The sequence below is a fragment of the Passer domesticus genome, chromosome 3 (genome assembly GCF_036417665.1).
Source record: "Passer domesticus isolate bPasDom1 chromosome 3, bPasDom1.hap1, whole genome shotgun sequence".
In the NCBI taxonomy this organism is placed as follows: Eukaryota; Metazoa; Chordata; class Aves; order Passeriformes; family Passeridae; genus Passer; species Passer domesticus.
The window spans coordinates 118,800,323-118,825,429 of NC_087476.1; the positions used below are offsets into that span (position 1 = coordinate 118,800,323).

Here is a 25,107-nt window from a genome sequence, read left to right on the forward strand (position 1 = left end):
GGGCAGGGCGGGAGCGCCAAGATGGCCGCGCCCGCGTGAGGGGCCGCCGGTGCCGCTCCCCGCGCGTCCCGGTGCCCGCGGGAGCCGCCGGAGCGTCCCGGAAATAATGTGGATATCGGGGCCCCATGTCGGACCACTGTGACGAGAGGGCGACGATGATTGCGGCCGGCGACCTGCAGGAGTTCGCGCCGCGGGGCCGCGAGCAGAGCCGGCGGCACCCGAGCGCCCTGAGCCTGCAGCTGCGGCGGCTGCAGCCCGCGCCGGAGCTCTGCTCCTCCGACGGCGCCGCGGGGCTCGTGGGCTCCCTCCGAGAGGTCACCATCCACGACCGGCACCGGGTACGAGCCTCCCCGAGCTGGGGGTCGGGAGGGAAGGGAACTTCGAGCCGATCCAGTTCCCGCCCGCCGCCGTGGGCTGGGGCAGCTTCCAGCAGACCGGGTTGCTCCAAGGCTGGCCTTGACTTCCCGGGATGGGACAGGCTGTGCCAGGGCCTCACCACCCTCCCGGGGAAGAATTCCTTCCCAGTGTGCCATCTAACCCTGCCCTCGGGCTGTAGGAAGCCATTTCCCCGTGTCCTGTCCATCCAAGTCCCACTCCAGCTCTCTTGGAGCCCCTGTAGGCACTGGAAGAGGTTTTAAGGTTTCCTTGGAGGCTTCTCTTCTCCAGGTGAACACCCCCAGCTCTGATGGAGATCCAGCCTAAGACTGGGTCCATCCGTATCCCAGCTCTTCTCTCAGAAGGAGTTTAGGGAGCAGGGGGTTTACTAAATATCAGAACTCTACAAAGGCTCTCCCTTACCCGTTCCTTCCAGGCTTCCATCAAAATAAATCTAAATGGATCCTGGTTGTCCTTTAGTGTGGAATGCCAGGGTTTTTTGGGTTGGAAGGGATCTTATGGATCATCTCATTTCACCCCCTGCCGTGATCAGGAACACCTTCCACTATCCCAGAGTGTTCCAAGCCCCTTGCAACCTGGCCTGGACACTTCCAGGGATGGAGCAGCCACAACTCCTCTGTGCCAGCACCTTGTAACTGGCCAAACTCATCACACCCGTGGCTCTCGTGGCTTTTCCGTGACAAACCTCTGTTCTCCAGGAAAGCTGGCAGCTGAGGAAAGGCATCAGTGATGTTGGCGAGGAGGTGGATTATGATGAGGAGCTGTACGTGGCCAGCAACGTGGTCATCTGGAGCAAGGGCAGCAGAAGCCAAGCGTCCGCCGTGTACAAGGCATTCACCGTGGACAGCCCCGTCCTGCAGGTACAGGAATGTGGGAGAGGGGCACTCAGGGAATCCGCAGAGCCTTCCCAGGCAGGGAGCACGGGAAGGTGATGCTGTGTGGGAGCAGCTCGTTCTGGAGAATTAATGCTGCTGTGTTGGGTTTCAGGCCTTGTGGTGTGACTTCACTGTCCCCCAGGAAAAATCGGAAAAAGCTGATGGTGAGTGTCCTGCTTCTTGTGCTGCTCAGAGCTCAGCTCCCTTGGCTTGGAATCATGGAAATCATGGAATTGTTTAGGTTGGGAAAGCCCTCAGAGACCCCCAAATCCAGCTGTTGCCAAGGCCCCCACAGAACCACATCCCCAAGTGCCACATCCATGTGGCTTTTACAGCCCTGTGCCTGTGTCAGGGCTGGATACTCTTTTGGGGAAGAAATTTTCCCAATATCCACCCTGAATCTCCCCTGGTGCATCTTGGGGCTGTTTCCTCTCATCCTGTCCCTTGTTCCCTGGAAGCAGAGCCTGACCCCCACCTGGCTGCACCTTCCTGTCACAGAGTTGTGCAGAAGGTCTCCCCTGAGCCTGCTTTTCTCCAGGCTCAGCTTTCTCAGCCAGTCCTTGTTTTCCAGCCCCTTCCCTTCTCTGGACACACTCCAGGAGCTCATTAACCACGACTTGAAATGTCAGAATTTCCTTTTTGTGTGTAAGGGCTGTCTGAAACAGAGTGAAACTTCACTGTGTAATTGCTTTGTTCCTTCCTTTCCAGTGTCAGGCAGTGAGGAAATAGTGGAGAAATGTATCTGCATTTTGCAGAATTCCTGCATAAACGTGCACAGCATGGAGGGGAAGGATTACATCGCTGCTCTGCCTTTCCAGGTAACTTCTGCCATGCTTTTTGGACATTTTTATCCACAGTTATGTTCCCCTGCTCTGCATAAAAAGCCTGAGCATCTTATTTTCCTATAAGACCCTCAAACTTCATCAACACAGCACGTGGTTGATTTTTTATCCCACCATAAATCCATATTTTTTATAGGTTGCAAATGTCTGGCCAACCAAATATGGGTTGTTATTTGAGCGCAGCAGTTCTTCCCATGAGGTGCCTCCAAGTCCACCCAGGTATGGAATGAGGAATTTGAGGGGTTTCCTGTTGGATAATCTAATAAGGAATGGAGGAGTTGGAGGGCAGTGGTGAAAGATCCATGTGTTTTTGATAGGAAAAGGTAAAATTGGGTGGAAAAGGAGGAAGTTGTGTTTGGCCCCTCCCTGGAAGTGTTCAAGGCCAGCTTGGATGGGGCTTGGAGCATCCTGGGATAGTGGAAGTGTCCCTGCCCATGGCAGGGGGTGGAATGGGATCATTTTAAGGCCCCTTCATACCCAAACCATTCTGGGATTTTATTGATGTGCCACTTCCAGTCTTTTTATCCCATCCCAGTGACTCTGAGTGGGCACACTCAAAGCTGAGTATTAAAACTATTTGGGAGTGCTAGTCCTGGGAATAGGATCTGGGAAACACCAGTCTGATTCCATCAAGGTTTGTCCTGGGAATTGATTCCAGGCTGTTGTGGACAGCTGGGAGAGTCACTGAGGGATTGTCATCGAGGCGTTTTCTCTCAGCTGCAGGATCCCATTTCCTCTTTGGTGGGAATCCTGTTCCCTGCTGCATGGGGATCCCATTCCCTGTTTGCTGAGGCTCCCTGTGGAAGCCCTCTGTGGATGCCAAAGGAAGCAGCTGGACAATGCACTGATGAGCAGCTTTAATCCACTCTTTTGGGTTTTTCCCTGGGATTCTCTAGTCCTCGGAAGAGCTGGGATTAGGGATAGAGGTCCTGAAAAGTTGAGTCTACTCAGTCAATCCAACCAGCTTTTGGAGATGGAATCTGTGTCCCTGCTGTCACATTCCAGGCTCTGATTTGTCTGGCTTTTCCCTAGGGAGCCTTTGCCGACGATGTTCAGCATGCTGCACCCCTTGGATGAGATCACCCCTCTGGTCTGGAAGTCTGGAGGTACATTGGATGTCACTGGAGTCCCTCAGGGTGGCAGCAAATCCCACTGTGTCCCTGGAGTGTGCCCTGTGTCAAAAAATTCGGGAAGAGTCACTTCCAAGGATGCAGTGAGAGTGGCTGCATGAACAGGGAAGCTGCTCAGGGGAGAAACCCAGATTGTAGAAGGAAGAGAGAGTGGGAAATGCTCATATGAGGCTGATCCTTAGGAGTGCATCCCTGTTTTCCAGGAGTGTTTGGATCGTCCCGGGTGCAGTACGTGGCTGACCACACGCTGAGGATCGTGTTCCTCAGCGCTGAGCCTTCCATTGTGATGACCTACGACACTGTGCAGAGCTTACACACAGTCTGGGCCCTCAGGAGAGTCAAGCCAGAGGTGCACATTCCTGGGGAATAAGGATCCCTGGAAAATTGCTGTGTGCATTTCCGGGGCCTTGTGTGTGTCAGGAATGCCTGGGATTTGGGATTTGTTTCATTTATAAGAGTAAGATGTTTGGTGGGGCTGGTTCTTTTGGTTTTTAAGAATTTTTTTTCCATGGATTTACCTGGAGCAGGGGGATCATGGGGTGGTGGTGGTCATGGATTGTGTTATTAACATTTTATTCCATGCATTGGACCAGAAGCTTAAGAAAAGTGGAAAGTAACTTAGTGCCATGAAAACATTGACAGTGAGGGTTGTGAGGCCCTGGCAGAGTTTCCCAGAGAATCTGTGGCTGCTCCATTCCTGGAAATGTTCCAGGCTGGACAGTGCTTGGAGCAACCTGGGATAAGGGAGGGCGTTCCCATGGCAGAGGGTGGAACTGGCTGGGCATTAAGGTCTCTTCCAACCAAATCCTGTGATTTTCTGAAAACCATTGGAGCAGTTTTTGTGGGAGTAGAATAAGTAGAATAAGAGGGTTGATGGAATTAACTCCGTAGGCTGAGCATGAATTTCTGACATGTAACTGATGGGGAAAACTGTTGGAAAAGCCTCTCCCTGGCTGTCCTTGCCCACATGCCATTGTTTTTCCTCCCAGGAGCAGAGCCTGGTGCTGAAATTCCCAGAGCAGGGGGGCACCCCCCAGCACATGGCCACCAGCAGCTCCCTGACCGCTCATCTCCGGAGCTTCTCCAAAGGAGATTCCCCTGGGGGCTCCCCCTTCCAGAACTACTCATCCATCCACAGCCAGAGCAGATCCAGCTCCTCTCCCAACCTGCAGTCCCGCTCTCCCACCATCTCCAACATGGCTGCTTTGAGGTGAGCACCCACAGCAAATCCCAAAGGATGGGACCTATGGAATAGCATGGACACATTTTGCTCTCTGTCTTTGCATCCAAGGCTCAGGTGCCTCTTGTGTTCCTGAAATTTCCCTTGGAATGCCCTTCCTGTGCCATTATCCCAACTGTACAGGAGGGTGGTGCCTGTGCCAGAGCCAAGGAGGCTGCTCTGTCGTGGATCAAGGAATATCTGAAGGATGTTTGAGTCCCAGGAGTGTTTTGGGCTGGCTTCTGTAAAGAAATTAGAGGGAAGGGCTTGGGAGGGATTTTTGGTGGAAATGAACCATCTGAAATCCTTTTTAAATCTCATCTGTTGGATTTGGACAGAGATGCCTGGAAAATAATTAGAGAATGGTTTTCCTGTGCTAGAAAACAAAAGGAAATCAGCAGTGAGCTGGTTCCTGGTTTAGGGTTTGGTTGGGTTTTAAAGTGGGTGGATGCACTCCCTGAGATTCTCTCTGATTTTGAAGATCCACTTTTTGGCTGCATCAATATCTGATTTTTCCGTGATTTTGAAGATCCCCTTCTCATGCATATCCTGTCTCTGCCTGCAGCCGTTCCCATTCCCCAGCCCTGGGAGTCCATTCCTTCTCTGGAGTGCAGAGGTTCAACTTTTCCAGCAGTGCCCAGTCCCCAAGGAGACCCAGCGTTACCCATTCCCCAAATTCCATTTCCAACGACTCCTTCCTCGTGCCGGAGACGGAGCCGATCGTTCCTGAGCTCTGCATCGACCACCTGTGGACAGAAACAGTCCCAAGCATGAGGTCAGGTGGTTTTCTTGGGATCAGAGTTGGGAAGCAAGAATTTAAAGTGAAATCACAGCTTATTTGAGTGGTTTTTCTGCAATTGGAGCCATCTTGGAGTCTTCATGGACTTGCATTCCCTGTTTTTTTTTGGGAAATGATGCTCCCCAAGTGCCTGGCTCCCTTGAGAGAGCTGAGCACTTGGATCAGTTTTCCCTGGTGTGTTATTCCAGGCTTTCTGAATGGTTTCATGGAGTCTCCAAAGCAAAGCAAGTTCTAACCTGGTCCTTTGTCTCTTTTCCAGAGAGAAGAATTCCCAGGCATCCAAAGTGTTCATTTCCACTGACCTTTGTGGGCAGAAATTCCTGTGCTTTTTGGTGGAATCCCAGCTGCAGCTGAGGTGAGCATTCCTTGGGGACACGTGAACCAGGAGAAGCACTCCAGAAATTCCCAGCTGGAAGTACATCAGAAGCTTTAATTAACTAGAAAAGTAAAAATAAGTTGATTTATTTTGGACAAAGCAGGGAAAAGGAGGAAGGAACCACAAAACCCACAAAAAATTCACTGCACTGTTGGAAGTCTGTGTTTTCTTTCTGTAACAACACCAAGGACAAACCTTTTATGTTTCCTGTTCCCCCTAATCCCTAGGTGTGTGAAATTCCAGGAGAGCAATGATAAATCACAGCTGATCTTTGGATCTGTCACCAATATTCCAGCAAAGGATGCAGCTCCAGTGGAGGTATTGCTACCTGTGGAATGTCCTTGTCATGCAGCTGGTGCCTCCTTAATTAAACCCAAGGAGCTGAATGTGCTGCTTGATTATTCCAGGGAATTGACACACTGCTGGTTCTGGAAGGCAGTGGGAATCTGGTGCTTTATTCTGGAGTGGTTCGGGTAAGCGACACCTTTTCCATCCCTAATTTATGTGCAGTGCTGGAAAGGGAGTTCTGAAGCATCCATGGCATTAGTGGGACAATTAAATAATTTTTGTGGGGGTTGTTTTTAGAGAAAAACTTAACTTTTTGTTTCCCTTTTCCACCAAAAAGGTGGGAAAGGTTTTTATTCCTGGGCTTCCTGCTCCATCCCTGACAATGTCCAACCCAATGCCTCGGCCAAGCACTCCCTTGGATAGTGTCAGTACTCCATCCAAGCCTTTGAACAAGCACCTGGGGCCCCTGGAAGAGGTAACAAATAATGAAATATTCCCTTCTGTTGTAATGATCAGTAGTTTTTTATCTTCTAAGGTGACTTTTGGAGTTGAATCTTTCCTTCTTGATTTGTAAATCCGCTGAATAAACTGTTTAAAGAGGATTTCTGTGGTGCTGCCCTGTTTATTTATTTCTGTTTGCCATAAAACTTCCAAGGCAGGGAAAAGAAAGATTTATATTAATTTCCAAGATTCTTGTTACTACTTCAAACCCAACAATTATAGCTGTTCTTTGCTCAGATCCACTTTAATTCTGAATTCCACTTCAGTTTGAACTCTAAAACGGGCTCATTTTTCCCACTTTCCAGAGTGTGCTTTTGTCACCAGTTCCGGAATTAAGGGATTCTTCCAAGCTCCACGACTCCCCCTACGTTGAGGACTGCACTTTCCAGCAGCTTGGGACTTTCATCCAAGCCCTGAGAGATCCTGTCCACAACAGAGTAACTTTAGTAGGTATTTCCCTGTCGTTTGGAGCAACACTTTTGGTAACAAAGATTATTTCAAAATAATTCAAAGATTTCCAGTGTTTCACATGAATTCCACATCTTAATGTAGCAAAAACCAGGATTTGGGAATATCTTCACCCACTAAGGAGTTCTGAGTTGATAAAAAATTACTCTGCCTGCACTTGATGCATTTCCTGATTTATTTCCACTTTTGTTGAATTTTCCAGGAGCTCAGCAATAACACCATGGTTCGGATCAGTATTCCTGAAATCGCCACCTCGGAGTTAGGTAGGATTCCAAAGCTTTAGGTGGCTTTTGCTTTGCTTGGGGAAGGGCTGAGATGCCAGTTCAGACATGGCTGGTTTCAGTAATGAGCAAAAAAAAGGAGTATTTTTCCTTATTTTTGTTCCAAATTGGAGGATTTGTGCTCAACTCAAGGAAGAGCTGTTAGAGTTTTGTGGCTTGATTTAGAGCTAAAAGCAGGTCCAGCAAGAGGAACCTGTGGAGATTTCCACCACTGATGAAGCAAATCCCAGGAAACCAGAGCTGATGGATGATTTCCTTCTTCTCCAACAGTGAAAAGATGCCTGCAGGGGGTGAAAGCCATCCTGCCCAAGGAAACAGCTGTGCAGATGTTGGTGAAGTGGTACAACGCCTACAACGCCCCGGGAGGGCCCAGCTACCACTCAGAGTGGAATTTGTTTGTCACCTGTCTCATGAACATGATGGGTTACAACACTGAGAGGCTCTGCTGGACACGGAATGTGAGCAAATCCATTCTTCACTTCTGATTTTTAGGCGTGTTTTACTCTGTCTTTATCATGAGATAAATTTACAAAGTGCTTATTATAAAAATAAATGATGAAGATTTGATTCCAGCTCAACACCTAACAATGCTATATTAAATTTGGTTAGTCTCATCCATATTGAATCTATTCTGAGTTTAGACACAGGTCACAACTCAGATTGTTGTTCCCTAAAGAGGATTTTGTATTTCAGCAAATCCAGAAGTACCTCAAACCACATCATGTCCTACTTGGCTTGAGTTCAGATGTTGTGATTCACCTAGGAAACCTTGGTTTCAAAGAAATCACAAAAAACCTTGGCTCATAAGAAATCACAAAGAAATCTCTATTTAATTTTTCTTTTTCTATTTATTTCTTTTACATTTGTTTTCTTTTTCTTTAATTTGTTGCAGCTTGATTTTGAAGGGTCACTCTCTCCAGTCATTGCTCCAAAGAAGGCAAGGCCGTCAGAAACTGGGTCAGATGAGGTAAGAAGTGGTTCCCTCTGTTATATTTGGATTGGTTTTTAGGGAAAAAATTCCTCTGTAACAGTGCTTTGGAATTACCTTTCTGGAAATTATGTTCACCATGGATCCTCTGTCTTTGCTCCAGGACTGGGAATATCTCCTGAGCTCTGACTACCACAGGAATTTCGAGTCTCATCCCATTGCCAAAGCTCTGCGCCTGGACCCTCTGGAAGTTTCAGCTTCCAGGGATGACTTTTCCCAGAGCCTCAGTCTGGATTCCTCCACCCTCCTTTTCTCCCACATTCCTGCCATTTTCTTTGTTCTCCACCTCATCTATGAGGAGCTCAAACTGAACAGTCTGATGGGAGAAGGACTCCGCTCCCTCGTGGTTCTCCTGGTTCAGCTGGCCAGGTATTCCCACTGGAAAATCCTTTATTTTCATGGGATTGCCCAAATTGCAGCAAACTTGCCCTATATTTGAAGGAAAGGAATATTTAAAACCTTTCCTATTTGTTCCATGGCTCCAAATTCTTCCCCAGTTGCAGCAGCTGCCCAAAGGTGGCATCTAGGAGGCTGGGATGGCTTTTTCCCAGTCTGTGACTCCCCTCTCTCTCATTCCAGGGATTTGAAACTGGAAGCTTACATGGATTATTACTACAGGGACTACCCAGCCCTTGTCAAAACCTCCAGGCAGACCTGCATAATTGACCAGGGTGAGTTTAAGCCTTTGACTGTTCTGTGGTACTTGGATATTCCCTTTGTTTTTAACATTCCCCTCATTCTGGAGGATTATCCTCTGGTTATTGCTTTGTGATAACTCAAGGCATCTATTTAAGGGAGAAAATTTTTCATTCCTGTCGTAAAATCCCATCTGACAGGAGGGATCTGTAACATTTTGTGGGGAAATGCTGGATTTTTGTTGTTGAAGGAAATACTGGAGGAATTGGGAATGGTGAGGAATTCTTGTGCCTTTTCCCTGAGCTCACGGTCTTTGCTGTTCATCTTAAGTCCAAACAGGTTTCATGCTCCATCCCTCCTTTTTTTCTGCTGAGCCTCCAAGTATCTTCCAGTGGCTGAGTTCCTGCCTGAAGGGAGAGGGAGTGCAGCCTTACCCCTACTTACCAGGGATCTGTGAGAGGAGCAAACTGGTGGTACTGGTGAGTACTGGGGGACAGGGAATACAGGGAATGTGCCTTGTTCTGTCAGCACTGCCCTGTGGGCAGGCTTTGCTCCAGCTGCTGGATTTCCTGGGAGTGAAACATCCCTAAAGGAGGGTGAAATAACAGAGGGATTCATTTACTGGATGTATTGGAGCTGAGTAGCTTCACCACTTCTTTTTGCAAACTAATAATGGAACTTGGAATTATTTGTATTTTAGGAATGAGAATCCCCCTGTTTTCTCCTTGGGCATCAGTATTTAGTCCTGTGAGTGCTGATGGTATCTCCTGGTCACCATCACTTCCTTACTCATTGATGGGAAAACCATTCCAGCTGGGAGCAGAGGTGTCAAGCCTGAGGTGCCTAAGGAGAAAATCAGGGATTTCTCTGGATCTATTTTCCTCCTCTCTCTGCCTGATCTGCCCTTGCATGGCTCAGAGTTGAAAGATCTTTATAAAGCCCACAAAATCATTTTACCTGGATGTGATTTTTCCCAGAATTTTCAAAATATAGTGGCTGATCCCTTGGATTTTGCTGGCTGGACCCAACAGCTTTTCACTTGGAACCTTTACAAAATATCCAAGATGTGGAGGAGACCAAGTGGAAAATGTATGTGTCCTGCAGGAGAAATGGAATGTCCTGCAGGAGAAACACAAGAAGGATAACTGGGAACACATTTTTGTGTTGGGAAGATATTTATATTTTATCTCTGGAGCAATGAGGGAAAATTCAGTGCATTGTTTCAGGGTGGATTTTTCCCCCCAAAATTTAAAGCTTAAAAGTTTGTTATTGTTCAGTTGTTTCAGTCTCCTTTTCCCCACAATACAGCTGCCCACTTCTGAGGTTGTATTCCAGTTACTTCCTGCCTGTTTTTCTGGGAAGCAAAGGAATATCAGCCCCAAAATGACTTTTTTTGGTGTCTCTCCTCCCCAGAGTGTGGCCCTGTATATCCTCGGGGATGAGAACGCTGTGCTGAACGAAGCCTCCCATTATTTGTACAAGATCACATCAGGTAAGGATGCTTTGACTCCATCCTGGGAGTGCCTCGAGCTTGGAAAACAAGGAATTAACACAGCTTTGTCTTTCCTAGGCCAACGGAAGCAGCAGATGGAGCAGGATGACAATCGGTATGGAAATTTTTTTTTGTGTTGGTTTATTGAGTTTGTGACTTCCTGCTGACTTCTGGATGAGATTTTATTGGTTTCTTCTTAATTTTCCAGGTTCAGTTTCAAATCCAGCACTTCTGTTTCCAGCCTGGCTGAAAAGTTGGTCCTTTGGATGACCAGTGTTGGTAAGAGCAGAACAACATTCCCAAATAACCATGTGTTGGATAACAGGAAGCACTCTTTGTCTGGGTTTGATAACACTTATTTGGGGTTTTTTTCCCTCCTTAATTTTAAGGTTTCACCTTGAGGGATCTGGAATCTCTTCCCTTTGGTGTGGCCCTTCCCATCCGGGATGCCATCTACCAGTGCCGGGAGCAGCCGGCCTCGGACTGGCCGGAAGCCGTTTGCCTCCTCATCGGCCGCCAGGATTTGTCCAAGCAGGCCTGGGAAGGGAGCCTGCAGAAGGGAAAATCCGTGAGTACGGCCACAAAGGGATTTCCAAGTCCCAGTGTCTGGGCAGATCAAGCAGCTTAGGAATTGCCAGCTTAATTCCCAAACTGAGGGCGACAAAATGGAGGATTTATGTGTACAAGGGTTTTTGTGTGAAAAGCAACATCCAGCAGGGATGGATAATCATGGATAGCTGGGAAAACTCAGGAAAAATCACATTTTTAAATTTAGACAAAAGTCTTACCTCCAGAGCTGTTGGATTCCTCCTCCTCCCATTCTTTGGTGCTTTCTCCAGAGGCTCTGCCATCAAGCCATGGCACAAGGAGAAGGAAGTGGGTATTTGTCAGAGGCTCGTTGTGTTGGCATGGCTGGCATCCTCCTTTCCACTAGAAGAGCTGCTTTCCACTGTATTTGGAAATAACACTTGCCACATTTCTCTTTTTTTTTCCCAAAAAAGGTTTTAGTTATTTTATCCTGAGGTAAAATGATTTAAAAAACAGTGTGGTGTTTTTCTCTTCAACATTTTCTTCTGATGGTGGCTATCACCAGCATCCCAAGGAATTGCATCTCACTGAAATGTCCTTTGTTGAAAGCCAAAAATCTTCTTAAAGTTGACATAAAATCCCTTCATGGCTGAAGATTGGAGCCTTTTCCAAAGTCAGGAATTGGAGTTGAAATCTCAAGTCCATCTTGGTCAAGATCCTTTTTTTTGCTGTCTCAGCTTTAGAAGGGATATTAAAGTTATTCCAGTTTTCTGCAACAAAGGCTTTATGACTAATTGCATATCAAAACTGTAATTAATGTGGCAGAAAGGTTAATTAACTCCAGGTCAAACTCCACCTGCCACCACATGAAAAATCCTTTTTGTTGGCTGCTGGTAGAAGCTGTGCCCAACCGAAACCCTCACGAATCATCAAAAATGATGATAAATTTGATTTTATCACTGACTTTATAACAATGCCTCGAATTGATGTGACCTTAAAAGGCCAAAGTGAGCTTCAAACCCCAAATTGTTTGTCATTTCTCAGGAGGGCAGGGTGGAGTTTCCTGTTTCAGAACGGACGCTGCTGCTCTGGGTGGTGCAGTTGTGTGTTGAGATTGAGTGTGGATTTACCAGAAGAAATTGGGTTTCATTCATCAGCTCTTCATTTACTCGCCTTCCTGGGGCCACATGTTCCCAGAGAACCACAGGAAGATCTGTACCCTTTGGGTCCTCTCATCACTTGTGTGATGTGAGCAAACAGGAGAGCAGAGTTTTAGAAAAGCATTTCTTAAATCTTGTATGGGAAAAGGGTTTTCCAAGAGTGCTCCTAAGCTTTGGTGCTTTTCTGGTCATGTGTGGAAGTTCCAAAACCGTTCTGGTGCTGTGATGAATCCCAGGTTTTATGATAGTGAGGAAATTTGGGATTTTCTGCTGTTTGTTTTAATGGGTAATTTGCTTTTCCAAGGTGGCTGTGGAGGGAATCCAAATTGATGTGTGAAAACATCAACACTTTAAATATTAACACAGGTTTGGAGCATAATCTGCAGAACAGCAGCTCTGGTTGGGCTGATCACAAACTGGGATAATCACAAACTTGGCTGATGGAGTAGGCAGGGAAAGGAAAACTTTCCTACAACTGCTCCAAAACAAGGAAAGATTTTGAAATGACAAGAACTTCATCACACGTCACCTCCTCAATGCATTTGAGGTGTCATATCCTCTTGTCTTTAGTTATTTATCCCGTTTGGTTGTGCAAAAGTACTTGATTTCCATCTTTGGAAATCCTTTAGGCCTTTAAATTCCTGTAAGGAGCATAAGAATGCTGTGACCCTCCATCATTGTGTCTGTCCCTTCTGTGTACAGACCCATCATTGTGCGGGGTGAGTTCAGGTGGTGCCTTCCTGACAGTTCCCCCCTTGGAATTGTCTTCTCCCTTTCCCTTGCAGTCCATGGGCACGGTGCTGTCCTCGGATATTCCGTCGGCGGCCGAGTCGGAGGAGGATGAGGATGGCATGAACGACATGAACGAGGAGGTGATGTCCCTGATCTGGAGTGAGGACCTGAGGGTGCAGGAGGTGCGGAGGCTCCTCCAGAGCGCCCGGCCCGTCCGGGTCAACGTGGTGCAGATGCCAGAAGCCAGTGACCACGAGTACATCGAGGAGAAGGAAAACAGGTGAGGAGTCCTGGAAGCATGGAATAGCTTGGCTTGGGTTGGGTTTGGAAGGACCTTAAAGCTCATCTCATTCCAACCTCTGCCATGGCCATGGACACCTTCCACTATCCCAGGTTGCTCCAAACCCCATCCAGTGTGGCCTTGGAAATTTCTCCATTTCCAGCTGTTTCTATTTCCCAGTATTTCGTTCATCTGAAAGGTTGTGGGGATATTTTTGGAGGCTGAAAATCTAATTCTTAAAAAAATCTTAATCCAAGTCTTTGGAGTTCCATGGATCAAAGCTCTGTTGGAGTAGGGGGCTCTTGGGAAGGACAGACAGCACATTGAGGTCAGTTGGGGTTGAAGAGATTTTGTAGCACTTTCTTCTGCCCCAGAAATGTGAATTATAAGCAGGACCTACTCTGTAGAGACCAAACCATTCATGCTATGTCTAAAGCTGGAGAACCCTTTGTGATAGGCTGGTCTTGAGAGAGGGGACCTTGGAATTCCGCAGGAAACATTCACTGTCCCATCCCATTCCTTTGAAACCTGTGTCCAGTGGCCTTGATTATCCCTGCCATGCTTTATTCACTTTTTTGGGGGGTTAAAAACTAAATTAAAAAGCAAACCTGAGAACATCATTACCATGCAACATGTTCTGAGTCTGACCTAGGGAGCTGAGTAATCTAACGAGTTGAGAAAGTGTTTCCAGACTAAATCATAGAGAATTGTGGTCGGCATTCTTGGAAGCACCTTATCACCTCTGTACGTGGGTTATTACTCGGTGTTATCACCACTCATAGCAGGATCCCGCAGGGCAACCACCTTTGCTTGGCTTTCTCCTCTCACCTCACTTCCAGCACGGCTGGGAGTGTCCGTGGAATGGATTTATTGAACCAGCTTTCAGGGAAAAATAGTGCCAGGTTCCAACAGCTAAAAGGTATCTTGGAGGTGAACCTTGTAAAGACCAAAGATTTGGTTCAAAAGGAGAAGGAAGGAGGGAATGAGGGAAAAATGGTTCTGTTCAGTGCCTGTTGTTTGTAGGTTGTTTGTATTTGGGAAAATTTTCCATATGGTTTTGGATTCACCTCCCCACCAGGTTGCTGCAGCTGTGCCAGCGAACCATGGCGCTCCCGGTTGGACGGGGAATGTTCACCCTGTTCTCCTACCATCCTGTGCCAACGGAGCAGCTGCCCATCCCTAAGCTGAACCTCACTGGTACGTTGGAGCTCCTTCCCAGTCTATCCCAGAGTGGGATGGGCTTTCTTCCAGCTGTTACCCATTACAGTAATTTTTATAGCATCTTCTCCACCAAGAATTTCATGGCTCAAGTTTGGGTTTTGTGGGGAAGCAGCTCCTTTGGGCTTTGAATCTGCCACCTAGAATGGTGGAAGATCCTTCTGCAGTGGTCAGGGCCAGTGTTATCAAACACTGAAACCTTTTATTAGGTACAGAAGGAGAGAGAAGTGTAAAAATGGCCTAAACAGTGCTGGGGTCATAGAGGATGGAGATCCTGCAAAGGGCTGTCCTGATATTCCTGAATATTCTTGGATTGGAACTGTTCCCTCACTTGGCACTGGATGAAGAGCTTGGCTTTTCCTGAGTGCCGTTACCCCCTCTCCCCTGGCAGGCCGTGCTCCTCCGAGGAACACCACTGTGGATCTGAACAGTGGGAACATCGATGTGCCCCCCAACATGGCCTGCTGGGCCAGCTTCCACAACGGGGTGGCCGCCGGCCTGAAGATCGCTCCCGCTTCCCAGATCGACTCCGCCTGGATCGTCTACAACAAGCCCAAAATCGCTGAGCTGGCCAACGAGTACGCCGGGTTCCTCATGGCCCTGGGGCTCAACGGGCACCTCACCAAGCTGGCCACCCTCAACATCCACGACTACCTAACAAAGGTGAGGCCTTCCGGCACATCCAAGAGCCAGATCTTGGATAAGATTGGATTCTTTAGGCAAAACAAGGAAGAAGGTTTATTTGAAGTGCTGCTTTGGAAGTTTCCTGGTATGGGAGAATGTCTGAGTTGCTTCATTATGGTCGTGGTGCATGGTTTGGGTTGGAAGGATCCTTTCTCAGTGTGAGGAAGGACTTCTTTCCAAGGAAGTGGTGGAGAACTGGCTGCCCAGGGAGGGCGTGGAGCCTCTGAAGAAAATCCGTTCCAAACCCACTTGGATGCATTCCTGTGTCACCTGCTCTGACTGAGCAGGGGGGATGGACTCCAGAGGTCCCTTCCAATCCTAAATATTCTGGGGTTCTGCAGAACAAGGAACCTCCAATTCCATTCACAGATTTCCAGCAGATCCTTCCACCCTGCACACAGCTCACTGGGATAGGCCACTGGAACACTGGGACAGAGGTTTTCCCATTCCTGCATGTGCCTCACTGCTCCTTGTCCCTTTACCCAGGGCCACGAGATGACGAGTATCGGGCTCCTGCTCGGCGTCTCCGCTGCCAAGCTGGGCACCATGGACATGGCCATCACCCGCCTGCTCAGCATCCACATCCCCGCCCTGCTGCCGCCCACCTCCACGGAGCTGGATGTCCCCCACAACGTCCAGGTGGCTGCCGTGGTCGGGATCGGCCTGGTGTACCAGGGCACTGCCCACAGGCACACTGCCGAGGTGCTGCTGGCTGAGATAGGTGGGTGCCAACGCTGGAAAAACAGGGGGAGGGCTGGGATAGTCACCGTGTGCACCAGGGAGTTGGGAGTTGTAATGTTGGCACCTTCCCACCACGTTTTCTTCCCATTTTTTCTAACCTCATGGTCCCTCTTGGGAGCTTGTGCAGCATAAAAAGGAAAGTAACTGGGTTTAGGAAAATAAACATGGCAGCATCATTACTGTTCCTACTTCTTCCACCTGGAAATTTGGTGTCCTAAATTCCCTGGTTTGGAATTTGAAGGGTTTTTAACCACTAGGCCCTAAGAGCTGATGTGAACAGCAGATTTATGATCTCACTTGTGCTCTCATTGTGAATTCATTTGTAACAGCTTTTCTCCATGTTTACATGGGACTATACTTGGAGACTGTGTGGTTTATTAACAGGGGATAGGATAAATTTTAAGGGTAAAATTGTTGTGTTTCTGGAAATTTCATATGTGCAATCCTTTTTTAGCAGCAGCATTTGGATTGGTTCAGGATCTTAAAGTTATTAAAGTTATATAAAGTTATTCCCATCACATCCTCAGTTAAACTTGGCATTTTCACCATGGCTCTAAACTCCAACCATAACATTTAGGAGGGAGTTGCTGTTTGGGAGTGGATGGATGAACTGCCAGCTCCTTGTCATTCCATTGAGGACTTCCCTAAGGAGGGACAGATAATTTTTTTTCTCCTTTCAGTAGGAATTAAGCAATAAGCTGGAATTTTCAAAGGTGAAATTTGCTGGTTTGGTTTCTGCAGGGCGTCCCCCCGGCCCAGAAATGGAATATTGCACAGACAGAGAGTCCTATTCCCTGGCATCAGGGCTGGCCTTGGGAATGGTGTGCCTTGGGGTAAGTCAGCTGCAATAGGAAGACTCATTATCCATTGGGATGGCATTCCAAGAGCTGTTCCATGCTTGGCTCCCAACTGCCTGTGGGTTTTTCTCCTAGAGGAAGGCACTTCCATGTTTTCCTTCTTTCCATTCCTTAGCATGGCAGTAACCTGATTGGGATGTCAGACCTCAATGTTCCCGAGCAGCTCTACCAGTACATGGTGGGGGGACACAGGAGATTCCAGGCAGGAATGCACAGGGAGAAGCACAAATCTCCCAGTTACCAAATCAAGGTACGTGGTGCCAGTGCTGGCTCATTTAAGTTGGAAGTCTGGGAGGTGTCTCCATGACTTTGGGAGCATCATTCCCTTCCAAGTGAGCCTGTGGGAAGTGTTCTCTGTGTTTTCCCAGGAAGGAGACACCATCAACGTGGATGTGACGTGTCCAGGTGCCACCCTTGCACTTGCCATGATCTACCTGAAGACCAACAACAGGTATTGACCTGGGAATTCCTGCAGGGTTAAACTGCCCCAGTGTTGGCTCTGCTGAGGTTTGGAATTGCTGGAATGTGACCTGGAAACCCTTTCCTTCTGCCATGCCCTGCAGATCCATTGCTGACTGGCTCAAAGCACCAGACACCATGTATCTGCTGGACTTTGTCAAACCAGAATTCCTTTTGTTGAGGGTAAGATTTCCCTTGGGTTCATTGCTCAGTCTATTTAAATGATGTTTAGGAATTCCAGTCCAACATGCCCATCATTCAGAGTCCTTTGCTTCCCAGCCAAACTCACCCCTTCCAACAATTCCTCCTTGTAGTATACCAGCTTCCTTGTCATGGAGACATAATTTAGGGAGAAATAGATGAAAGACACAGTTTATGGGGAATGTTACATTAATTTTTTAGGTATATTTTTATAGCTTTTCGCAGTTCCTTAGATAAATTTTCTCCCTTTTTCCAGACCCTGGCTCGATGCCTGATTTTGTGGGATGACATCCTGCCCAATTCCAAGTGGGTCAACAGCAACGTGCCTCAGGTAGGTGTTTGTTTATGTGTGGTGTGTTTGTTTCTCAATTTTATACCTCCCTGCATTGTTTTCCATGTGGGTATTTCCATAGTCATGTCAGGAGCACAAGGAAATTAGCATTAACATGACAGAGGTGACTGTCCCCTAGGATCCCTGGATTTAGAAGCACTGGGGACTGGAAAGGAGATGTTTGAGGAGAGATGGGATTGTTCCAGACACAAAATTATGTCAGGGAAAGGAAGGGATTAACTTTTCCCTGCATTGCCAGATCCAAGACTGCTGCATGGAGTTGAGCATAAAGAAAAACTTCCCAACAGTGGAATCAGTGATCTTCCAAGATATTTTATGGAATTTTTAAGACCAAATGAGCTCAATACCTATGAGAACTACAAGTTGCATATGGTTTCTGTTGGGGAAAAAACAGCTTTTCCTTCCCTTAGTGTTTGGTGTCATTTATGAACTCTTGATGGCCAGAGTGTCAATTAGTCATCAGTTTTCTCTTGGATTTATTTTCCTTTCCTGCTTTTTACAGATCATAAGAGAGAACATTATCTCTCTTCATGCAACAGAGCTGCCTTCCTCTGAAGACCTGAGCTTGGAAACGCTGGCGTGAGTAACGTCCCAAAAATCTCCTCCTAGGGAATTTTACTGTCCTGTAAAGGAGAGTTTTCTTATATGGGATATCCTCTAAAGGATGAGTCTTCCCTTTTATTTTTAAGGCATGAAGGAGTTTGTGCTGTGTATTCAGATGAGGAGAAGAGGAACATTTAGTCATTTCCTGTTTATGTTGTTCCTTAGGCAAGCTCACGTCTACATCATCGCCGGAGCGTGTTTATCCCTGGGATTTCGCTTTGCTGGGTCAGAAAATCTGGCAGCATTTCAGTGCCTGGTAAGAGGAGGGTTATTTTATTCCATTCACTTCCCAGGGAGCTGTCACTCACCTTTTGGATCCATACTCACTGGGCATTCCTTTTCTTTCTAGTACAAATATGCCACGGATTTCCTGAAGTGCTTGTCGGCTCCGACAGCGTCCATAGTAAGTTTTTCCAAGTAAAAAGATGGTTTTGTGTGACCCTCAGCAAAACCTCAGTGGGAAAAAACCCAGCCCTTTTAATTTCCTGGATTACACATGATATATAGGATGTGGCAGAGCTGCACATCATTGAAGGACTTTGCTGTCTCTCCCTCCTTCTGGGGAATGTGGTTTTCAGGCTCCGGGGTAGAAAGTGGTGGGTCGTCCCACCTGGAATGTGCTGTTGACCATGGAATTGTGATGCAGCCTCTCTGTTGTGCTTGAAGACAGGTCACTATAACCTGGAAACGTGCCTGAGTGTCCTTCTCCTGGCCCTGGCCATGGTGATGGCTGGCTCTGGGAACCTCAAAGTGCTCCAGCTTTGCCGTTTCATGCACAAGAAGACGGGGGGAGAGATGAACTACGGCTTCCACCTGGCTCACCACATGGCTTTGGGGCTCCTCTTCCTGGGAGGAGGAAGGTAATGGGCCTTTTCCAAAGGCAGATCTCAGCCCTTACTTCCATTATCTCCATTTCCCTTTTTTAAATACATGGATGGATAAAGGTGTCTTCTGTTGGCAGAGAAAGGCTTGTCTTTGTGCGCTTTTGGAAATTCCTTTCCTCGTCCCACCAAAGTATTTTGGCCTCCTGTGTTTTTTAGAAGGAAAACTAAAGGACAGTGTTGGTTTTTTCTACAGATATTCCCTGAGCACTTCCAACTCCTCCATTGCTGCTCTTCTCTGTGCTCTGTACCCTCACTTCCCTGTTCACAGCACGGACAATCGGTAAGGCTTTAGTGGGGATCCCATTTCCTTCAGCTGAACCATCCTCTTACAAAGGACAAATGATGGATTTTTACCAAAAATCAATATTTGGAGGTTCTCCATTAAAAAAAAAAGTGGGAAATGGAAGAAGTGACAGATCACAGGTCAGTGAGGAAACACCATCTCTGCTGTACTCTTGTGATGTGGCTGCTCCAGTTTGCTCAGCTGGAATGATTTTTGTGGAAGATCTGTCCATTTATGACCTTTAATTACATTTGTTTCTGCTTCATTAAGCCCTGTTCTGTTAATTAACCAATACCATGGCTACACAAGCTGTATTGGGGTGTGGAGCTGGAACTGGGTGTCTGGGATCCTTCCTAGCCCATGCTGAGCTCCTGGTTCCCACCCCAGGTACCACCTGCAGGCTCTGCGTCACCTGTACGTGCTGGCAGCTGAGCCCAGGCTCCTCACCCCCGTGGACGTGGATACCAACACCCCCTGCTACGCCCTCATAGAGGTCACCTACAAGGTAACGTGGCTGGGAAGCCCTGAGGAGTTGTGGGATGACCAAACATTCGGATTTATCCCGGTTTTCATCGGAGTGGCCTCCAGTCTTGGGTTTGGTTTCAAGCTGTGGTGGAGACGAGGTGAATTCTGCACAAATAAGTGAAGGGTTGGGCTCAACCCAGGCACACCTCAGGTGTGCTTTGGTGGCACCTGGAGAGCAGAAGGGAGGACAGGGAGAGTCACCAGTCTTCAAACAGGCAAGGAAAGGTGTCCTGACTGACCCAGGTTCCTCTCCTTCTTCAGGAGGATTTCCAGAGGCTCAGAGGTGGCTGGAATAATTTGTGGTTTTCCAGGCCTTCTCCTAACTCTGAGATGAGCAACTTGGTGTTTCTCCTTGGTGCTTCCATCAGGGAAGAATCCTTTCTGTGGGATTTATTTTATATGGGAGAAGGGAGATGCTCAGAATTGAGATACTGGAATTTTTAGGGGGAAGAGGTACATCTCTGTGATTCTGGCAAAGAGTTCTCCATGTTCCCATTACAGCTTGCTTCCCAAACCTTCACATTTCAGCCTTGCCCAGCGTTAAGTGTTCATCCATCCATTCATGGAAAATACAGCTTGGGAATTCCATGTTTCCTGACATGACTCCTGTATTTACTTAGGAACAGGACCCCCTGCTTGCTGCCAAGGCAGTTGTTCCCCACGAGATGCCTTTTTCCTTCTTTTTCCCATGGAAATGAGCTTTTCTAACCTGTGGCTCCCGTGATGTTTTGCAGGGCACGCAGTGGTACGGGGAGGCCACCGAGGAGCTGATGGCCCCCACGCTTCTCCCAGAGCTCCACTTACTGAAGCAGGTAGATGAAATCTCTGTTTTAATGGAAAATCACCTGGATTTTATGTCACAAGTCTCAAGACCTGAGATCTGATGGGTTTTGATTCCTTATCCTGACTCTGGATGACATTGTCCCATTATGATTCCAAAGACAATTCTCTGTCTTCTGTCTTGATCAAGATCTTCCAAGATCTGATGCAGCAGGGAATTCCCTGTAGGAGACACAAACCTCCTGCTGAATTTTCTGTGTGGGCAACACTATAAAACAGCCTAGAAAAAAACACAGTAGAAACCTCTTAATTAAATGATTCTTGTTATTTAGTAATAAAATGTTTCTATTGACAGATCAGAGTGAAGGGCCCCCGGTACTGGGAATTATTAATAGATCTAAGCAAGGGACCGACTCATCTCCAGTAAGTGTTTTTTAATGCTCAACTGAATCATGACCTCGTAGTAATCGTATTTCATGGTTTTTATAAACCCTCCCACAGGTCTGGGCTGAAACCTGTGTTTCATCAAGTCACTGTTGTGCATCTGACAGCACTTTAGGGGGGAAGAGAGAAACTGCAGAGTTGGGTTTCACCCATTGAGGTGAATAATTCATGCAAAAAAACAGGGTCGGGGAAAACCTGATAGTAAAACCCACAGAGACTGGCAGTGGGATGGAGGCACCAGAGAGCAGCTACAACTCATGGTTTTGGTTTGGTTTTGAGTGGCGGTGATATCACATTTCCCAGACTGTTGGGGACTGTTACTGCCCTGTGAAATGCTTTTTCTCGTGTCACCCCATGTCACACAGTGCCACCCGCCCTCGTGACACACTCGAAACGTGGGGGGCAGCTGTGGGAACCAGAGATTTTACCGGAACACAGGATCTGGGGTGGGGGGGTGGAAATCATTCTCATCTTTGCACTCCCTGATGAGGGGTGGGAGAAACCAGCTCCATCTTTGCTCACTAATGTGGTGCTTTTAGGTCATTTACTTGCCATTGATCAATCCCAGAATCATTTAGGTTGGAAAAGACCTCCAAGATAATGAGTCAAATCATTGATTGCCCTCTTGTCAAGTGGAAGGATTAAATTAAGCTCAGTCCATTAGTACAGCCTGCTTTGGGTTGGAAGGGATTTAAGGATCACCCAGTGCCATGGGCATGGACACCTTCCACTACCCCAGGTTGCTCCGAGCCCCATCCAGCCTGGCCTTGGACACTTCCAGGGATGGGCCAGCCACAGCTTCTCTGGCAAACCTGTGCCAGGGCCTCCCCACCCTCACAGGGAAGAATTCCTTCCCAATATCCAGCCTGAATTTCCTCCCTTTGAACCGTAAATCAGCCCCGTTGTGCCATTGCAGGTCGATCCTTTCCAAGGGTGGCATCCTGTACGTGAAGCTCCGGGCTGGGCAGCTCTCCTACAAGGAGGATCCCATGGGCTGGCGCAGCCTCCTGGCACAGACCGTCACCCACCACAACTCCGAAGCGCGGGCGTTCAAGGTACTGCTCCCGGGGCGGCTCCTGCCAGGAATGCTGCTGAGGGAGGGAATTCTGGTGGCTCTCACAGGACAGCCACGTGTAGATGCATCTGCTGTGGGCAGACACAAGTGTTGGACACGTCCTGCCCATGAAGTGCTTGATCATGGAATCATTTGGGGTGGAAAAGTTCTCCAGGGTCATGGAGCCCAGCCTTTACATCATTGAATCCAAATTTTAGATCATGGACTCCAACCTTCGGATCATGGAATCGTACTTTTCGATCGAATCCAACCTTTAGATCATGGAGTCCAGCCTTTAGATCATTGAATCAAAATTTTAGATCACTGAGTCCAACCTTTAGAGCATCTAGCCTTTATATTGAGTCCAACTTTTAGATTGTTGAGTCCAACCTTTAGACATGGATTCCAACCTTTGGTGTGGGTTCCAGTTTTCTCCCTTGTGTTCTGGACACTTGGGAAATCAGTTGTTGCTATCTTTGTGCACAATTTCAAAAAGTTCATTTTAGGAATGTGTTTTAATTCCTTTTTTTTTTTTCCAGCCAGAGGCAATTTCCGCTTTCACTTCCGATCCCGCTCTCTTTTCCTTCGCTGATTATTTTTGCAAACCGACTGTGGACATGGGCCAGGTAGGAGGTGTTGGTCTGGGCCAACACTTATTCCATGGATAAAAAGTAGGGAAAACCTGCCTTAAACTGGAGCAGAATTTAGCCCTGCAGTCAACAGGAGCAGGGAATATCCTGCCGGATGTTGTGTAATACAAGGGTGATCCCCTGATTCCTGTTGGTTTGATATTGGAATTTTTTGTCCCATTCCTTGAGGAATGCATTTAACAAAACTAGAGAGCCATGAAGCATTTAGGGAAAGTCACAGAATGGAATTTCTTTTTAAATTATTTAAGGGAGGGCATGAAACCCAGTTTAATTATCACAAGGAAGAAGTCAAGTGGTATCATTAATTATCCCAAATTCTTGTGATTCCACTGCATGGATTAACTTCAGTTGGAGGCAGGAACCTGGAATAAATTTTGCCTGACACCTGTCTTTCCTCAGAAACAGGAAATCCTGGACCTTTTCTCCTCCATCCTTTACGAGTGCGTGACCCAGGAGAATCCGGAGATGCTGCCCACGTACATCGCCATCGACCAGGTAGGAAACTCCTGTTCCTGTTGGAAACAACACTTTTTCCCACATTTTGGGGAGCAATAGTGGCCATTCCCTGTGCTATTCCAGAGGAGTGAGGGCAGAGGTTGAGAAGTCATTTACTTCCTGTTTTATTCCTGCTCCAATTCCCGCTCCCAGGCTGTGAGGAGGCTGGAAAGGCGGGAAATGTCCGAGACCTTTGAGCTGTGGCAGATGAAGCTGGTGCTGGAATTCTTCAGCTCCCGGAGCCACCAGGAGAGGATGAGCAGGAATCCAACCCGAGGGCTCTTCATGAACTCGGAATTCCTGCCGGTGATGAAGTGCACCATAGATAACACCTTGGATCAGTGGCTTCAATGTAAGGAGGAATTTCAGTCCTACCAGTGTTGGAATCCTGAAATGGTTTGGGTTGGAAGGGACCTTAAAGACCATCTCATTCCATCCCCTGTTGCTCACCTGGTTCTTGTTTTGCTGATCCAGGTTGATTTTTGACTCAAAAGTATGGAAAACTGATGAGGGAAGGGAGGGCATTTTCAGTGTGGCGTGGAACATTCCCTGGAGAATTGTTTGCCTGGAGTGATGGGGAGTTTTTAGCAGGGAAGGTGATGTTTCCCAGAGAAAATTCCTTCCTCATGTTGCACAGGGAGGATTTTCCCAGAGCAAAAGCAAATGGTGACCACAGCAGGGTGACCATGGCAGAAGGAAGGAGGTTGGAAAGCAACCTCCCAGCCCACCTTCTGTGGGGAATGGAGGCTTCACCGGGATCCCTCTGTGGAAATCCTGCTTCCCAAATGTCACCAAAGGTATTCCTTGTGCCTTGCAGCTGGAGGGGACGTGTCCCTGCATTCCTACCTGAGCGGGCAGGCTCCAGAGGAATCCCAGCTGAGCATGCTGGCGTGCTTCCTGACTTACCACTCTGTGCCCACACCGGGGCAGCTGGCAGCTGGAGGCCTGGAAGGTGAGTCTGGAACTGGGATTTGGGGAAATCCTGCATCCTTTCACTGGGCAGCTTTTCCTTGCTCTCCAGCAGCCTGGGAATACACCAGTCCTGAGGTTACTAAGGGAAAAGAAAGGCAGCTGGACCTTAATTTTGGGAGCTCTATTCCTTGCTTAGGGCTGGGGCAGAAATGTCACCACATCCATGAGGGACTGGGGGCCTATCCCAGGAATCCTGTTCCAGCCACAAATTCCTGTGTCTGGGCATGGAAGGTTCCAGTTGTCTGTTACACACCTCTCTTCTGGGTGTTCTTTTCCTCTGTGTTCTCCCTCTTCCTGGATTTGGGATCTCTTTTCAAGGAGATTTGAGATCTCTTGTAGAACTTCACTTTCCAACCAGCGCAACACAAACGGATCGACGGGGTGACACCTCCAGAGCTCTCTGAAGCCTTCCCCTCCAATTTTGCACAAAACTTTGCTCGTTTTTACACCCTTTTCCTTTGCTTTGGGTGTTCTAGGGAGCAGGAACTTCTCGGAGCTGCTGCTGAAGCTGAGGAGGCTGCACGTGCCCGTGCGGGCGCTCCTGCGCCTGGCGCCGCTGCTCCTCGGGAACCCCCAGGCCATGGTGCTGTAATCCCACCAAGCTTCCCAAAATCTCCTTCTTTTTGTACCTTCCCAAACAGCAGACTCGCCCCCCAGCTGTGGCAACCACGACCAGGAGTTATTTATAAATTGTTATGAGGAATTTAAAAAAAAGAGCTATAAAAGTGAGGTCATAATAAATTTACTTTTGTAACGAAGGTTTGTTTGCAAATGTGTGGTTTCTGTGGGGAGCTTGGGAAAGACCTTGGCTGGGAATGGTGCTTTTCCTTGGCTGTATAATTCCTTTGCTTGTGGTGGATCTTATTTTCAGACAATGGAATTAATTCCTGGTTTAAACACTTTGTTTTCCCTTC

At 47.7% G+C, this 25,107-nt stretch overlaps 1 protein-coding gene across 1 annotated transcript; it reads left to right on the forward strand.

Moving 5' to 3' along the window:
- ANAPC1 (anaphase promoting complex subunit 1) lies at positions 1-24,951 on the forward strand. Its single transcript, XM_064415494.1, has 47 exons — positions 1-338; positions 1,095-1,256; positions 1,384-1,435; positions 1,980-2,089; positions 2,250-2,332; positions 3,146-3,219; positions 3,447-3,592; positions 4,233-4,453; positions 5,028-5,237; positions 5,521-5,616; positions 5,865-5,955; positions 6,045-6,110; positions 6,263-6,400; positions 6,732-6,872; positions 7,097-7,157; positions 7,446-7,633; positions 8,068-8,142; positions 8,267-8,532; positions 8,743-8,834; positions 9,130-9,278; positions 10,213-10,291; positions 10,370-10,406; positions 10,500-10,570; positions 10,681-10,859; positions 12,765-12,991; positions 14,070-14,188; positions 14,601-14,872; positions 15,380-15,614; positions 16,376-16,467; positions 16,607-16,741; positions 16,860-16,942; positions 17,055-17,133; positions 17,408-17,482; positions 18,006-18,082; positions 18,272-18,362; positions 18,456-18,509; positions 18,773-18,966; positions 19,184-19,270; positions 19,661-19,778; positions 20,533-20,610; positions 20,934-21,001; positions 21,939-22,077; positions 22,616-22,702; positions 23,126-23,221; positions 23,375-23,573; positions 24,039-24,173; positions 24,670-24,951. The coding sequence occupies exons 1-47, from the start codon at positions 126-128 to the stop codon at positions 24,783-24,785; spliced, it is 5,856 nt and encodes a 1,951-aa protein (XP_064271564.1). The 5' UTR covers positions 1-125; the 3' UTR covers positions 24,786-24,951.
- The last annotated feature ends 156 nt before the right edge of the window (positions 24,952-25,107 follow it).